Source organism: Pterocles gutturalis, unplaced genomic scaffold (assembly GCF_000699245.1).
Source record: "Pterocles gutturalis isolate BGI_N339 unplaced genomic scaffold, ASM69924v1 scaffold33342, whole genome shotgun sequence".
Classification (NCBI taxonomy): domain Eukaryota; kingdom Metazoa; phylum Chordata; class Aves; order Pterocliformes; family Pteroclidae; genus Pterocles; species Pterocles gutturalis.
The window spans coordinates 4,521-21,598 of record NW_010113844.1 but is presented as its reverse complement, the minus strand read 5'-3'; the positions used below and the strand labels follow the sequence as shown (position 1 = coordinate 21,598).

Here is a 17,078-nt window from a genome sequence, read left to right as displayed (position 1 = left end):
CTTGAGGTGTTATTTTGCTGAAATCCCCAATCGAAGCGGCTGAACTTTTAGTTTCCAGGATCAATGTGACTCAGCGCGTGCTCGCCATGGGGCTGCAGGGCCGTGGTGTGCTGGGCGAGTGCAGGAGACTCTGGGCTTGATCGAACCAGGGGGTTCGGCCACACGAGAGCAGCAGAACCACCACGGCAGCCAGGTTTGCAGCAGCAGGAGACCACAATGTGCACGGCTGTGTTTGCCCATAAGCACACTTCACCCTCGTAACGGTATGTCTCAGAGCCACTGCTGTGGGCTTGGGTGGTTAAACAAATTTCGGAGCATTTATTGCTGAGCAGAGGAGACACAGGTGCTGGGGTCAGCCTTCCCCTGCTGAAGCACCCCTTCGATTGCCACATCACTCTCTCCAGGTTACATATATTTTACTGGTGTCTCCTGCTGCGATATGACGAAGATGTGGTGACCACTTCTCCACTCAGAGTAAGCCTCTTCTGAACACTCCAGGGTGTAAAAGTCAAACAAAATCCCAGCATTTTCCAGGCTGCTGGCTCGAGGAACGGGACTTGGTGCTGGTCTTTGTAGACCCTGCAGCCACATTTGTGGAGAGGAGTCCCCAGTCCCTGTTGCAGTCACCAGTGTCACATTGGGATGGTGGCAGCTATGTCCTGCAGAGCCCTGCCATCCCTGAGGATGGAGACTCCCCACCTCCTGGTGACCCCTCCTAGGGCTGCAGGGTCCCCAGGACCCCCACAGCCAGCCCCATCAGCCCACCTCCACTGCATCCCCCAGGTGCCAGGAAGCACCCCCTGGGCCCTCTCTGTTTTCTCCACCTCCTTTCTCACCCAGGAGCCCAGATCTGCAGGACCTAGTGCTGGCAAGTCCCCCGTGGGGTTTAACAGTCCTCTGGCATCTCCTGCCCAACCACCACCTTCAAACCATCTCCACAGCCAAGCTCGGGTGAGGCTGCAAGGGGAGAGGTGGGGAAGACAGGCTCAAAGTGACACCGCTCATCCCGTTACCGTGGCTTAAAACACTCGTGGTAGGCTTTTGCGACTTTCAGTGCCCTCTGCCAGTCCTCCCTGTGCTGCCTTCTGGGTGTGGGGCTGCTTTGCCAGAGGTTTCATGGCCAGACAGGGAAGCTGGTGCATGCGGAAACCAGCAGTGAGATGCTCGGGGCAAGTGATCTGTGCCTGCGGCTTCTCAGGGTTGTGATTGGGCAGTGGAAATTCCAAATTGTGTCTGGGTGTCCGTTTAACAGGCAAACTGTCCCCTCTCACTCCCAACAGAACAGGAGGCAAAGCCAAGGCTTCAAGCAGGGGCTGGGTGCTGACAGTGGGCGTGAAGGAGGTACAAGGCAGGGGTGCAAGGTGTGCTGGGGGGTCGGGGTGTTCAGGCAGCTTGGGGCAGCGTGGGGAGCTCCAGCACCTGATGTGTTGGGAGGTTTTCACCTCCCTGCATCCCCAGGTGTATCAGGAGAGCTCCCAGGGCTGGCAGCTCTGGAGCATCTCATGGTGGTCTTGTGCTGGGCAGAGCTCAGCCCCTTCAAAGCCACCACCTGCACCAAGGGCTGGAAAGGGGAACCCCCACCCTGGCAGCTCAGTAGGGATAGGCAGCCTGTGCCCCTGTCCTGCCGCTGGGGCTCACCGTGGCCTGGGTGGGCTGAGCACCATGCGTTGGGATGACCCCCCTGCCATAGCTGTTGGTCTGCACGCAGCCCCCACCAGCAGCCCAGAGTATCTGCCATGGCAGCCCCGGTGCCAGAGCCTCCTGCCCTGGCGAGGAGCCCCGAGGAGGAGCAGCACGGCAGCCACGAGCCCGGGCACATTCTCGCTCAGCTGTCTGCAGCCCTGGAGAACCCGGACATCAAAGCTTTGGAGGTGAAGGGTGACTCTGTGTTGGATTTTGGAGCTGCAATGAGCACAGGGTTCTTCCCTGGGTGCCACAAGCACAGCCCTTGTCCCTGTGCGAGCTTTGTGCATGAGCAGAGGGTCCCAATGTGTGCCAAAATTTGGGGAGAAGGAAGGAATAAGAAAAGCTCCTTTCTACAGAGGGTGGATGCCCTTGGGGCTGGGTCCACTACCCAGAAACAAAAGGCATGGTGTTACCCCCAAGTCTTTCTCAAACTGAGATTAAATGACCCAAGATAGTTATCCCCGAGCTTCTAGTTAAGCTGCATGAAATGGCAGCTGAATAATTTCCAGCCAACTCCTTGTAGATCAGTTTTCTGAACTGGTAGCATGCTCGAGGGTGTCCCCAGCTGCTCAGGGCCTTGCACTGTGGGTGATGAGGGGACAAGGTGGCAACCAGAGCCCCAGGATGGCCAGTGGGACTCGCGGGGCCACGCAGCCTTGCCATCCCACCCACAACAGACAGCCACTGCAGTGGGTTGCTCCTGCTCGCCAGCCAGCCTGGCTTGCCTCCAAGAGCGCGGGGCCACGTTGGGTGTAAAACCCTAAATCCAGGCGCTTTTTAATGGCCAACAAAGGGTCCAAGCCACGGTGGCAGGGTCATCCATGGCAGGGCCTGACGGAAGCAGGTGCAGGGACTGGCACAACAGGAGCATCACTTATGAGTGCTGTCCCCTGTGTTCACCGCAGTGGTCTGAAGACGGGCAAGGTGTCCTTGTCCATGCCGAGCTGTACGAGGAGGAGATGGGGAAGAACAAAGAGCTCTTCCCGGAGCTGGCGGATCTCGGCTGTGTCATGCTGCAGGCCTGGCTGCTAGCCTACGGTTTCCAACTCAAGGGGACAGAGTAAGTCACCCTGTCTCATTCACGAGGCAGCTTTGTGCTGCAACGCAGCTGGGATCATCCTGCCAGGAGCAGCTGTCAGCGAGGCCCGGGTCTGCCCTGGGTGAGCTGCATTGTGCAAGGGTGAAACAAGGCTGGGAGGAAGGGATGGGCGTGGGATGGAAGTTATATTAGTATATTAGTATCCAGGATTTGTGGCTGGGCATCGTTCTGCTTTGGTTTTTATTTTGTTGAGAACTGAGGAGCTCGGTTTGTAGTACTGTTGAGAGTTGCTTGGGGTTTAAAAGGCCAGATAAACTAGAGAAGGGAGGGGAAAGGGAGAAGCCTAAAGAGTTACAGGGCTCATGGTGGGAAGGGAAACAGCACCTAAGGCAATGCAGTAGCCCCACAACATCCATCAGCCACAGTGAGTGACCACGAGCCACACCCAGGTCCAGCCAGGGAGCAAAGCCAACACAGCCAGGGCAGGAGCAGTGAGGTGCCGGCCAGTCCCAGGCACAGCTGCGCCGTCGCTTGGGCACAGACCAAGGGCAAGGGCTGTGCTCAGACGTGGCAAGGTGCCACAGGGCTCCGTCTCCCACCGCAGCCAGAGCCCAAGCTGGCCGTGCCCCACAGGTGGTTTCTGTCCCCCAGGGTCAACTCGCAAGTGCTCCTATTGCAGCACCCTGATTTCCAAAGGACACATCCCACCGCCAAGGAGCCGGGTGCCCTCGGTGGCAATGCTGACGTCTCTGCCATGCAGCAGAAGAAAAGGAAGAGAAAGAGACGTGCAAGGAGCCTGCACCCCCGCAGCAGGGCCATGTCCCAGGACACGCTGGGTGAGCAAAGCTGGTGGCTGCAGTCACACAAGCTGGGCTGGGCTGGCACAGCCTGTCTCGGGAATGATGCTGGTCTGCGGCGGGATCCACAGAACAGGGTGGTCCTCAGCCCTTCTGCTTCTCCCAGACCTGTCAGTGTCCCTGTGGGTTGGGTAATGACAGGGGCTCTGCCACTGGTGAGGTTTCAGACGGGCACTGTGATGCCCAAGCAGGCTCGCCGTGGCTCTTCCCTCCAGCTGCTGTTTTGTCTCTGGGAGGGGGCCATGCATTCCTGGCTTTTATCCCACCGGGAAGCCTCAGCTCAAGAGCATCTGCCTCCCCTGCAGTCCCTGGCTCCCCTCCTGGCAGGGGTGACATTCTTCCTCTCCTCCCAGGGCTGCTACAGCCTGTGAGCTACAGTAAAGCCCTGGCAGGAAAGAGGATGTCAGTGCTGGGCTTTTCTTGTACCTCTCCAGGAAAACGGCCACGCCTGCGACCCTTGTACCAGTACATCAATGTTGACATGCTGGAGCTGATGCACCCATCAGAAGAAGATGAAGTCCCAGAGCTGCCACAGCCAAGTCAGGTCCCTGCAGCCCCCAGGAGGGCAACTGCTCCATGGCTGCAGAGTGAGTTCCAAGGAGGTTTACCCGGCTCCTGTATTCCCCAGCAAGCTGGCCTTGTCCTGCCAGTGACCTGCTGGTCCCCATAGCTCATCCCACCAGCACTGCCTGCACAGGTCTTGTCACCTTATCTTGTTTCTTCCACCCCTGCCCTAGCTTTTAGAGAAATGGCTTGGATGTCTCTGGGTCACCCTTTGCAGCAGCTCTGCCCTTAGGTTTTCTCTGGAAGCTCTCAGGTGGCCCAGCCCAACAGAGCAGGACCCTTCCCCTTAGGACAGCACTCTTCAGTTGACTCCACAGTCTCCAGGTTCCAGAGTTGTTTTCCAAGACTTGGTGGGACAAAGCCATGACCAGCCTCAGCTGGTGACAGGCCTGCTCCAAGCAAGAGGTCAGGCTGGAGACCCAGAGCAGCCGTTCCACCCACACTCCTGGGGCCTGGCATCCTGCTTCTGCAAACACTCAGCCTGTCTCCGAGGAGGTGGCTGCGCTGTTGATGCACTCCCTCTTCTTGCAGATGCCTGGGCCAGCAGCACTCCAGAGATCCCAGGAGCGGTTGATGAACCCATGCAAGTTGATAGGACACTCAGATACACAGCTCACCTGGTGCAGCTCCTCTTTCCTCAGTATCAATAGCCATGCAGCTTTCTGCCTCCTGTTTGGCTACTACAGCCTGACCTGGAGGGTGGTGACCATCACCTGGCCCATACAAACAGCTGTGGGTTTATTGGTTTGGCTTTTTCCTTGTTGCAGAGAACCTGATTTACCAAAAAAAAAAAGAAAGTAATTTTTCACTATAAAATATAGCTGCACATCACATGGCCTTAGGATGCATGTGCTGTCATTCCTTCCTTGTGTGTCAAAAGCAGGAGGCTGGGGACCAGCTGTGAGACCAGCTGCTGGAGCTCACCCCAGTGCAGGGGACATGGGAGGGGACGGTGTGGCACTGCCTTGCAGTCCGGCAGACCACCAAGTGTGGCCTGGTCCTCCTCTACGAGCAGCGCTAACCAGCAGGTGTTTCCACGACATCTGCGTTAGACAAACAGGGCTCGCATGGGGGAATCTGGACTTCAGGACAGGGATCTGCCTCATCCAAAGGAGTGCTGCTTTGGCCCCCATCCCACTCGGCCTCTGCAGGGCAGTGGAGGCTGCAGCCGGCCTACGAGAAGCCCATTTCACCTCTCTGCACACTTCTGCAGTCAGGCCTCCTGCTCACCCAGGAGTCTTGACACCCTCCTTCCTCCGCTGGGAGATGTTTTAAGCTTTCTTCTACTCCTGTAGTTGTACTTTAGGAATTTCTGCTCAGTACAAACGTACTGTTTGGTTCTCAGTTCAAGGGTCCTCTATGTGTAAAGGAAAGTTTGCAGAGATGCAGCTCTCACTGCTCCACCTGGGAACAGCGAATAAATGTCAACCACTTGCTTTCTTCATCCAGCTTGCAGCCGGGATGAGCTTGCAGAAAGCCCAGGAACAGCCACACTCCTACCCTTTAAAACAGCATGTCAGAACTTGTTTCTGTCACGAGTTTTAACGTGCTGAAAGTAAATAAATACCTGAAGGCAAAGTAAATACCTGATTTACACACTGAGCAAAGAGAGTGGTCATCGATACTGTGGAGGTTTTGTTTATTAGTCGGTGTTTTCCAGCAATTTCTACGATGAGTCAGGCAGAAAAATGAAGATCCTGTTAATCACAAAAGTTGACATGGTAAGTCCAAGATAGGCAAGAGGAGCCCCAAAACCAGCTACTCAACAGCTATAGTCTGAGGGAAACAGCAAAGAGGTAGAAAATAGATCTTCTGGTGGGACTTACTCCCTTGGTGATAAATGGATGACACTTGCTAGGATAGCACAGAAACATGGAAGGACTCAAGAGGTCCTGAGCCCCTGCTGTAAGTCTCCTCTGCACATTTATTAGGATGGGTTCAGCTTGAGCAAATCAAACACAAACACACAGCTGCATAAAGAATGCCCTCAACAAACACAACTTTTTATTTCTGTAGAAAACAAGATACTTTTCAGGAAGGACCAGCTTATTAAACAGCAGTTTGCATGTTAATATACATAAATACACAGGGTTGCAATTTAGTGGGAAACACACTGAAAAAAAAAGCTTTCAAGTACACAAAATAAATGTGGTAAAATCAGACTATCCCTTCCGCACACCTGCCTCAGAGAGAAACGTTTCTCAAACGGAATGAACTTCCACCCTTGATCTGCCAACCGATCTCTCCACTGGACACAAGCTGCAGGAGGGCGTGAGGACGGGCAGGGCCAGAGGGTTAATATCCAGTGTTTGAGATCAAGAGTAGACTTACCCATGGCAGTTCAGTCCCCATTCTCTCAACTATCAGGATGTATGTAGTGTGATAATTACCCAGCCAGCACATTATGGGAACTGCAAGAGGTAGGAAATACCTCCTTCCATCTTCAGGTCCCCGGAAGGTTAACACTGCACAACTTCATTAACCATGACACCACAGAAATCCCGTGATCCTGGGAGGCATTTAGGAACAGTCACAGAAATGAGAACATGGCCCCACAGTCACGACACCAGTGCTGCCGGACGGTAAACACAACTGACGGACACAGAGCTTATGGAAAAAAGCTGCTGGATGCAGGCAGCCTCTTGAGTAGAAGGAATAATGTCTATAGATAGGCAAGAACAGCACAAATCATCACAGACGTCCTCAAGATTTTCCTGCCAAGACACTGTTAACAGAGAATTCCTGGAATCATTTAAATAAAATACCAGTTTCAATGAATTTGAAAAACATTTGCCATATGCAGGAAGCCAAAAGGCTGATCCTTAGGTTACAAACTTTAATCTGTTCCTTCTACTTCTTGTCCTATAGGAGTTGAGAGACCTGTTACATCACTAAACTCTTTTTATAAAGTTTCACAAAACTCAGGAGTAAAACTTAATCAGGTCTCAAAGAGAGAAGGAAAAGGCATCTGAACAACAGATACTCTCTGATCTTTGCTCTACATGGTCTCGTGTTAAAACTGTTAAAATAACCAACCCTTGCATCAGGGCTTGTGTCCCATTTCCAAGCCATGCAACGGCAGAGATCCCATGCTTCACTTCAGGTACTGCAAGTGCAAAGGGCAATTCAAGTTTTCCTACCAGTCTCCAAGACAAAAATTAAACGTTTGCAAAAATGGAAACATTTAAAACTCTTTAAACAATTTAAATCAGAACAGTTTCTATCAGAACATGACATATTTTACACATTTAAAAAACCAAGGAACTCAGGTTATTAAATAAGAATCTACATATCTTAAAAACAGACAGGTTTTTTACATTACAGCCAGAAGTGTTCATTGTCCTATCTTCCAAACCAGGAATGTTCATAAGTTATTTCTCTGAAGCGCCTCACAGAGGTTTTGATTGGCATCTGGTTCCTCCATCATCACCTCCACAGCCTCCCACTCCCCTGACCTGCTGGATTTCTTGATGGCCTCTACTACACTCTGCATGTACAGACCATCTTCGAAAGAGGCTGCCATAGAGACAGGTTTATGATCCCACGTCCGACGGTCTTCCTGGTCTTGGAAAGACTGCCACAGCGCTTGCACCATGTACACCATTCCTTTTAGGTAAAGCAGCGGAATGTCTTTAAACCCCTTGTCCAAAAGGCCCTTGTTGACAGTCAGAGAGTCTGTAAACAGCAGTTCTTCTTGGAGCGCAGTGTTTTTCTGCCCATACAAGTCCGTCCCGCGAGCTATGAGGCGCCCAGCAGACCCAACAATCATGACTTCATGGATGAACGATCCAGGCATGTTGAAGTTGAGAGTCACAGTGCAACAGATACCCTCGCTCATGAGCATCTGGAAAAAGCAGAAGTCATCGCTAGTGACGTGGCGGATCCCACTTATAGCTGTGTTCTGTTTCACAAAGGTCTTGAGTAAACCATGGACCTTCTCTGCTCTCCTGCTGATGAGGTGAGTTAGGAGGTCGATGATGTAGGTTCCCATCGTATGCAGACCACCTCCTCCCATCAGCTCATCACAAATCCAGTTGTACTTGTGGCTGAGCAGGCTTCCCCCATAAACTCGTACATCGCAGATCATCACATTGCCCACATAGTGTTCTTCTATCAACTGCTTCATCTTCACAAAGGCAGGCAAGAAACGGAGAACGTTGCCAACAATGCTCATCAGCTTGGGGTAATACCTGGCAGCTGTGACCATCCTGAAGGCATCCACAGAGGTAGCAGCTTTCTCACAGATCACATTCTTCCCTATTCCTGCAGCACAAATAAAAAAAAAATTAGCACACATGAGAGGAACATGCTCAGATGCCCCAAAGGTTCTCAAGAAGTGGTGTTTTTAAGAGTCAGGCTTTCCTGCTGCTATTTCAAAGGCAAAGGTCTAGGAACTAAAATAGGAACGCCTAGTGCAGCAAGGCTCCAAGCTGCTTCCAAGATGTTCCAGGTGCAGAGCTGACAAAATCCCACAGAGAGAGGCTCCAAATCAAGAAAGGATTCTTATATCATGAAAGATAAATGGCCAAATGGCATCACATGGCATCAAAGCAAGACACAATTTGCACATTGTAGCTACAAAATTATTTGAATGCTTATACAGCCAGACAAAAAAAACCATCACGTACCCTGCAGGGAAGAGGCGAGTGAAGGGGAGATTTGACTTTGTATTTCACCATCACTATGAACTTATTATTTTAAATAGAATCATAGAATCATTAAGGCTGGAAAAGACCTCAAGGATCATCAAGTCCAGCCGTCAACCCAACACCACCCAACCCACTAACCCATGTCCCGAAGCACCACATCTACACGTTTCTTGACCCCCTCCAGGGATGGTGACTCCACCACTGCCCTGGGCAGCCTGTTCCAATGCCTGATCATGCTTGCAGTGAATAAATTTTTTCTAATATCCAGCCTGAACCTCCCCTGGCGCAACTTGAGGCCGTTTCCTCTTGTCCCATCACTTGTTCCTTTAGAGCAGAGCCCAGCACCCACCTCACTGCACCCTCCTTTCAGGCAGTTGTAGAGAGTGATGAGGTCTCCTCTCAGCCTCTTCTCCAGACTAAACACCCCCAGATTAATAGATTAATAGAAACAGGACAGACAAGATACTTAATGGCCTGTGCATAGAACACAAGAATTAGAAACAATGTTTTGGTAGGTGGGTTGTTTTAAAAGCATTGCTAATTGGAAAGCAAAACATTTTTGTCTGGATATAGGGCCTACTTGTACAATTAGACTGTAAAGGTGACTGACTTACACAGATGAGAGCTGCACTCGCAAGCTGACCCACTGCATTGTTACTCCTCCTGAGGCACTTCATCTTGTGCTCAGCCTGAATCAATGTGGGCAGTCAATAACTCCTAAAACAGAAATAAGGGAATACAAAAGAGCATCCCAGTGCAACTTCAACCAAATTCCTACACTTGGTGCTCTGCTAGTATTCCCTCTTCCTCCCCCATCTTCACTCTTTTCTCATGGGATGGATTAACTTTTCCACATACATCTGTTCTGATAAAATACTTATCTAAACATTTTTCAATGTAACAACCAGGGGGATGCCTAGAAGTCTCCAGACATTAACTGGTAATGTCAGACCTGAAGGTCAGTCCACAGTTTCTGCCTAAGAATTGCTGCACATGGCGGTAGGCAGCTCTCAAAAAACTGTTCCATAGCCAGGAGTAGACTGTGCTCCCTGCTCAGACCAGCTTTTAATCGACTCCCTGATGAGAAGATACCAGCACAAGCGCTTCCGTTGGTCTCTCACACAAGGGGAAGCCAGATCCTGCACTGCAGCTCCCACTTGCAGCTCTCCAAGCCTTTCCAAACCATCTATGGCCCAGGGGCTGGTGAGCTCCTCAGCCAGGGGACAACTACAGCTAAAGAAAACTCTGCACCCTGTAATTCTAATAGACACAAGCAAAATCCAGTCAGAAAACAACAAGACTATAATTTTTGGTAGTCTCTTCCAAAGAAATTCCCTAAATAGATGTGAGTCAACAGAAGGTTTCATGAACAAAGGGTAAGGTCAAACTCCCTGGGGATGTCTGGGCTGCCCACTGGTAACCCCCTGCATCAGGGACCATTTCTGACTCTCCTGTCCCCAGTCCTGCTGCTGAGACAAGGCACAACGTTCTGTTTGATATCCTGCATCTTGAGATGCTTCGGTGCCTGGTTTACCTGCCTTCTTGTTTAAACGATGCTTCTCTCAAGCCAGGTAAAAAAAAAGCAAAGAGAAAAAGTAAAAGGATCTTCACAGCATCCGAAGCAGACCATAGTTCTCAAAGTTTGCAGAAAATAAAAGCAACTCACGATCCGCATACACACGGGGTACAGCTCTGCAGTCAGTGCTCTGCTGGTGCTGCTCACCCCGCTGCACGGCCACCACGAATTGGGCAGTTCAGGAGCTGGCTCAGGCTACAAAACTCAACATGGAAATATTCACTCCTGTTGGCTCATTTTCCTGGCAGGTTATTGCCCTGAGTTGGCTCTTCAAGGAGCCTGACAGCGTCCACGCAGAAGGGGCTGGGTCCCTGCTGTGGGGAACCGAGAGCTGAGAAGGCTGAGCCAAAGGGGACTGCCCTGCCGCCTGGGGACAGCGGTTCCACGCTGGGCGGTCCATCACACTGGCCTGCCCTTGTTCTGCCACCCACCTGCCCACCTCATCTTTGCATCAGCACCGTGCTCTTCTTGCCAGTGTCAGCTGAGCCACTTCAGGAGCTCGAATGGACTGATGGCTTTTTTTGGGAGGGCAGTCGCGCAGTGCACCAACAGCTTGGCACAGCCCATCGAGCGCTGCCGGAGTGCCAGGAAGCCTGGGTACACAATAACATCTCTGGGATAATCCTGCGGTTGCCCTCAATAGGACATTGACCCAGCTGTCCCCAAGCTCAGAGAGACGGTCGTGTCGTGCAGCAAGGACCAGGTCAGAGATGGCTACAAGGGCCCTTACCAAGGTAACGGCCATGCTTTCTGTTTCCAGAGGCAAAACAACTTAACAGTCCTTGTCTTGTTACTGTTATTTTGATAATGAATAATCTGAACTTTGTACCATAATGTTTTCTTAAATCACTGCTGCAAAATTTTCTGTTGAGGTTCGCACCAGCTACAAGAAGACATGAGAACCACCACGGGGCTCTGGTGCTCCTCGGAGCCCTCTGCAAGTCAGTTCAGCTCACCGACTGAGCCCAGTTTAGAAAAGGAAGCTGCTTCTTTCTGAGCAGGCAGGTTAAATCAGCTTACAGGTGGGTTTAAAGCCCACAGAAGGAGCTGCACACCTGGGAAGGAGATGGGGCTGTGGAGTTGGGTTTCCCCATCTCAGAAGCAGAGAGCAAGAACAGCAACAGCTCTGCTGCCCACAATGAAGCTCACTGCAGGCTGGCCTAGCAACGTGCCTCAGGGTCTTCTCTGTGCACACCCTGGAGCAAACCCCAGCAGCGTCTGCAGACCATCACCTCACTGAAGTCCTCCAAGAACACTAGAGAAAGAAAGACTCAATCTTTCGCCCTAGAACTTACCTCATTTTGCCCTTATCCAGGAAGCAGGCTGTCTGCCCAGCCTCACGACAGCCAGTGCTTTGTCACATCCTGGAAGATAGACATTTCTCTGCCAGCTCACCCTGCAGTTACCAGCTCTAAGCCCCCGTGGGCTCTGTAAGCTGCAGTGATGGCTCCTCAGGAAGCACTTCTTGCTCTCAGTGCTGCGTTCGTTATTGCTGAACGTGAAACAACATACCTAATGCAACCAGTGAAGCAGTGGGAAGGTTTGTAGCTCTCCACCAGCTCTTACATTACTCATGACTGTAATTAGCCCTGAATGGATTCAGGCTTCAACATCCCCCAGCAAGGCAGTGCTGAGCGCTGGCCTGGAGACCGTGTCAGGAGAGGCCATACAGCCCTGCGTGCACAGCGGGCGCACAGGCTGACTTACACACCCCCCGTCAAAGCACCCAACAAGCAATAAGACCTGACCTCAAACCAACTGCTGCTCTGCTCCCAGGGCACAAGAAACCACCTCTCCACAGGTGGGTTTCCAGGCAGGTGCACCCTTTGCAACAGTCATTACTAGCTCTGCACACAGGAGGAACCATTCTTTATGGCTTTTTAGCTGGGAAAGAAATGAGAAAAAAAAGTCATAATTGCCAGAAATCCTTAACAAATCATCTACCCCCCCTCCCCCCGTTCAGGGGCAAAAGCAGCTGCTATATTCCACAAATTTTCAAACCAATTCCTGATTTAGTAAATAAATTAAACATTTAAAAAGAGGTCTCTTAACTCTCATTAATGTTATAGAGCCAAACCATGGCTTCACTCAATACCTGATGTAAAGTGTACATATCCTACGGAAGCAATCAAAAACCAAGAGACTGATTATGCATCAGAATAAACTAGATTTTCTCCACAGATCCACACTGTCCATCAGCAATGAGGCCTCAGCTTCTCCTGCAGCTGCTTAGCCACGCAACATCCAAAATTTGCTGTACATGCTGAAGTATGTTACAGCTCTGGTTAATAAAATGCAAGCACAGAAAACTTGCTGTTTTCCCATGCTACCTGGTAGACACTACCCAGAGCTGTGACAGGGGATGGAAACAGGTCCCAGCAATTGTCAGGATCCCCCAACCCGCTCCCTCCTCCTGGCAGGGAGGGTGCCAGCATGGGGCAGGAGGAAGGAGAAGGGACCTTGCAGCCTGGTGGAGCCTTGGGAGGGGGAGCATTCATGAAAAGACAGGAGAAGTGCAGCCGAAACCTTAGAGAGATGGCTGTCTCTGCAATCAACGCGCATGTGAGCCAGGGCTGCTTCTCTGTCTCAAACTGGGTGCAAACCAGCAGGCCACGAGAAGGACACAGACCACCCTTGGCCCACCACTCCAGTCCCAGGGGGGCCCACTGAGTAGCCTGGAACAGGAGGCAGCCCACCAGGGCTCCTGACAGCAAGAGGTCTTCCTGTCCTGGTGGGACACACAGGGGCGCCTGTGCTGAGAAGCACCCCTGCAGCACAGAGAGGACCAGCCGTGTGCCACACAGCCTGCTCAGGCAGTGTGAGGAGCGGGGCTGGGCTGGGACAGCCTTCTCACTGTGACAGATACTGCTTGACCCTGTTGGTTGTTTCTTTGCCTGGCTATCATAGCCACAGCTGCCCATCTAACACTTTCCATCAACAGCTAAAGGCCCCAGCCTCGCCTCTCCCTGGACAAGTTAGAATGTTGACTCAAACTACTACATCTATTTATCCCACGTAAATATGTTCACTGAACTGAAGCTCCAGTTCTCTACTTCCCTGGATAACGTCAGATACCTGAGGTTGCACCTAGGAAGGTGGACAAGTGGCCACTGTTGAAGCACACCAGACCATTCCTTTGTCCAGCACAAGAAGTTGGAAGTGTCTGAGGAGTCTTCCCAAATAACCGGCTGTTTCAGATGTGCTTGCTTTGGGAGCCTCTCAATGAACGAACACTCATTCCAAAACACTCCTTCATTTCATTTCTTGTTTGCCTGTGGTTTGAAAAGACCTCCGCGCTACTCGTTACAGAGACAGGGAGCACAATATGCAAAGAGCACTCAGAGCATGCTTGTTCATCCTGTTTCAAGAGCAGTAAATCTGGATTTGTCACAGCACAAAGCAGTGACAGAGCCCTTTCTGATCCCTTCCTTCATAATTAACATAGATGTGCTATAATTTGTAGGGACTCCACAAAATCAGGGGGTCAAACAATCTATGTTGCAAAGACATCTTAAACTATGTAGTCAACCAGTACAAACCAAGAGGGACAAGTAAAAGGTTCCTCTGTAGCCACTCCAGAAGCCATCTGTTTGATGGCTGGGCTCAGAACCTGCAGCAGCATTTTCTTTTAGCATCCTGAAGAGAATTTCCTCTGAGGATTTTGCATGTTCTGCCTCCCCGAACTCCACCTCAAACACAAACATCCCATGTTCTACATTCCACTCCAGCTGGTAACTCCACTCTGGGCTCTGCAAATGCAAAGGTGGAGGCATTTGAACTGTGGGCCACGAACCACAACACAGACTTTTTGAGAAATTAATTTAGTTCCTCTGAGATCAAAAGAAGCACATACTTCAGGATAGCTTCTTGCTTTGCCTGTTGTGGAGATAAACCATAAGATTACACTGATCTTAATTTGAATTATCCTCTGGGCTTTGATCTGCTCTGTCTGGTTCATGAACTCGATTCAGTGTTGGTGCTTTGTCCCTGCCATACCAAAGTTGTACCTAGGCTTGTTTATGGATGTCTGTCAGTAAGAAACTCATGCCAGCAAATTGCACTGCCTGGAAAAACTGGGTGTCTCTCTCCCTCTCTCTCCCCCCTCTCTGCCAGAATTACAAATGTAAGCACATTAAAAAAAAAATTAAAAATGAAAGTGTAAGAAAGTATACAAATAAGTATTAAAAGTTTAAGCACTTTAAAAACAAACAAACAAAAACCCCAACAAAAGAAACCACACAAGATCATTATCACTATACCACATCTGATGTTTCCTAAAGCGTGTTTCCTCAGCTAGTAAACACCAATCTATTAGATACAATTCACAGCCAGTAATTCTCCAATTATAAACATCCCTATATCAATCTGAACTTCCAGAGGAAACATACTTGCCATTTTTGGCCCTACCCGCATTTCGCGTTCCTTCAGAATGCCCAGCCATAGCGAGCCATCCAACACTGGCTTCAAACACGTCACAACATACTTGGCAGCAGATCTACAAATACCATCGCGACGAACCTAGCAAGCTGAAAGCCAAGGTCAGCATCATGCTGGGTCTGAGATGCCCGCATCGCTTTACAGACCAGAGCATTTCAGGACAGACAGAAGTGAAGAATAAAGTACCCTTTAGTCCTTCATCCATTCGTTCCTCCGGCTTTTTCAGCTTTCCACTTATCTATACTTGCAGTCAAGCACACATAGCACCTTTGTACTCCTGCACCAGCTTTATCCCCCTTTCCTCCTCCAGATAATGTGATTTTAAAGGTTGCCAGCCTTTGAAGAAGGGATCTCAATCCATTTTAGTTAATAATTCACCAGAGAAGGTTCAATCCTCTCCTTTTAGCCCACTTGATCATCAAGAGCCATGAGAACTAGTGAAACGCTTATTACCCAACAAGTGTTTAAAAGAACTTCTAGTATATTTAACAAGATAAATTCTAACTTACAGTTCAAATATTCAAAAATCAGCATACCTTAAATTCAAAGGGCAGTACGCTAACAAGGTAAACAAACAAATCTAACAATGTGAAGAAGAAAGAAAGAAAAAAAAACCCTGAATATCTCTCTACATATCTAAATAGCATTGCAAATGTTTGTGCAGGGAGTTGTTTACTTCCAAAAACAAATTACCTTAGAGTAAAGAAGCCAAGAACAACAAACCACCCTGGCTCACATGGTTTGCGGTATTACCTGTCCTAAAATTAACTCAGGTGGATCTCCTGTAAACACAGTAAAAAATATCACACTTATTTGCAGAATTACACACAAACTCACACCCATCCTGTACTAGGGAGAAGTTATTAACACTACAAAGTCACAGGCTGGAGAGTTAAGAAATGTCAGGATGCCTGGGCAGCTGGCTCCTACCTCCCTGCCCAACCAGTTCTGGGTGTCGTCCCTTCTCTCCCAGCCACCTCCACCCAGCCCACCTTGCTGGATTCCTCCTGCTGTCCCCAACATCTCCTCCTCCCCAGGATCTGCCCTCCTGCCTCAGATGGAAGGGTTCCTCCAACAATTCTGCACCCAGGACCACACCATCCTGCTATGGAAGTCCAAAGAGAGCTCCAGGTGGTGGCCAGGGTGACAGCACGCTGCCCAAAAGCATCATCTGCAGAGAGTTTAGGTGCTAACTCACAAGATTCTACTGAGTGCGTGCAAACATTTTTTTCAAAGGCTTTTAACTTTCAGGTTTGGTTTTATTTGTGGGGAAAACAGAAAAGAGAGCTGAACAACCCCCCCAACCCCGGTTTCCTATTGCAGAATGTGGGAAGATTCAAAATTAATTAAGCAGCTTAAATTGGTTTTTTGTTTCGTTTTGTTTTTTAAATGGGCATAAAAACATTTTCCACCCTCATCATCATCTCAGAAACAGCTCATTTTTGTTAAAACCTCCCCACTGTAAGTTCAGGCTGAAGAAGATATGGGATATCTTAGCCCAATTGGATCAAGATTTGCAAAGCTATAAGCAATGATAAATACTATTTTTACAAAAAATTCTAGGTAACCTTTCTCGCAGGTGGCACGACCAGTTCCACAAAACACCTTTAGCATTGCATTTGCACATTGGTGCGACCAGAATTGTGCCAGGATAATGGCTTCAAATTTCAATCTGCCAACAAGCTATGGATTTTTGGCCCAAGTCCAAAGAGAAAAAGGTACCTAGAGCCTTCACAGCAATTTGCCGAGTTAGCGGTGGAGGGATGCTGATGCAAACCAAGTCTACGTCCTGGTGCAGCAAGACATCGTCAGTCCGACTTGTGTAGAAGGAGATGTTCATTTCCTCTGCCAGCTGTTTGGCTTCCTCTTCAGTCTTCCCCCAAAGCGCTTCAATGGAGAAGCCTTCTGCTCTCAGCAAGGGTACCAGTACTCGGGCGGTGCTGCCAGTTCCAAACACACCCACTCCAGGAAGCATTTTCATTCTGCATTCATTCAAGCATCAGGGTCTACACGTAGGCCTTGGAGAAAACGTTCAGCTCCTCAGCTTTCCGTTTCATCCACAGTTCCTAAAAGGTGAGATGTTACAAGTCAGTCTCAACAAAAGGCACATTTTGACATTAAATGCATCTTGCCTGGATGCCAGCTTCTACCCTTCAATTGTCAAAGACCCTAATGAAAAAAACAAACGCTCAAAACCTTGCAATCTGTAGAGAAATAGGATTGAGGGACAAGTCCAACAATTCTATTGCACCAGAATGGTAAGAAAGCAG

At 49.7% G+C, this 17,078-nt stretch overlaps 1 protein-coding gene across 1 annotated transcript; it reads right to left on the bottom strand.

Annotated features, from left to right (window-relative positions):
• Positions 1-7,020: 7,020 nt before the first annotated feature.
• LOC104460385 (glucose-fructose oxidoreductase domain-containing protein 2) lies at positions 7,021-16,876 on the bottom strand. The gene is made up of 2 exons (XM_010074655.1): positions 16,531-16,876; positions 7,021-8,409 (listed from the first exon to the last, which is right to left on the bottom strand). The coding sequence occupies exons 1-2, from the start codon at positions 16,787-16,789 to the stop codon at positions 7,511-7,513; spliced, it is 1,158 nt and encodes a 385-aa protein (XP_010072957.1). The 5' UTR covers positions 16,790-16,876; the 3' UTR covers positions 7,021-7,510.
• Positions 16,877-17,078: the final 202 nt, after the last annotated feature.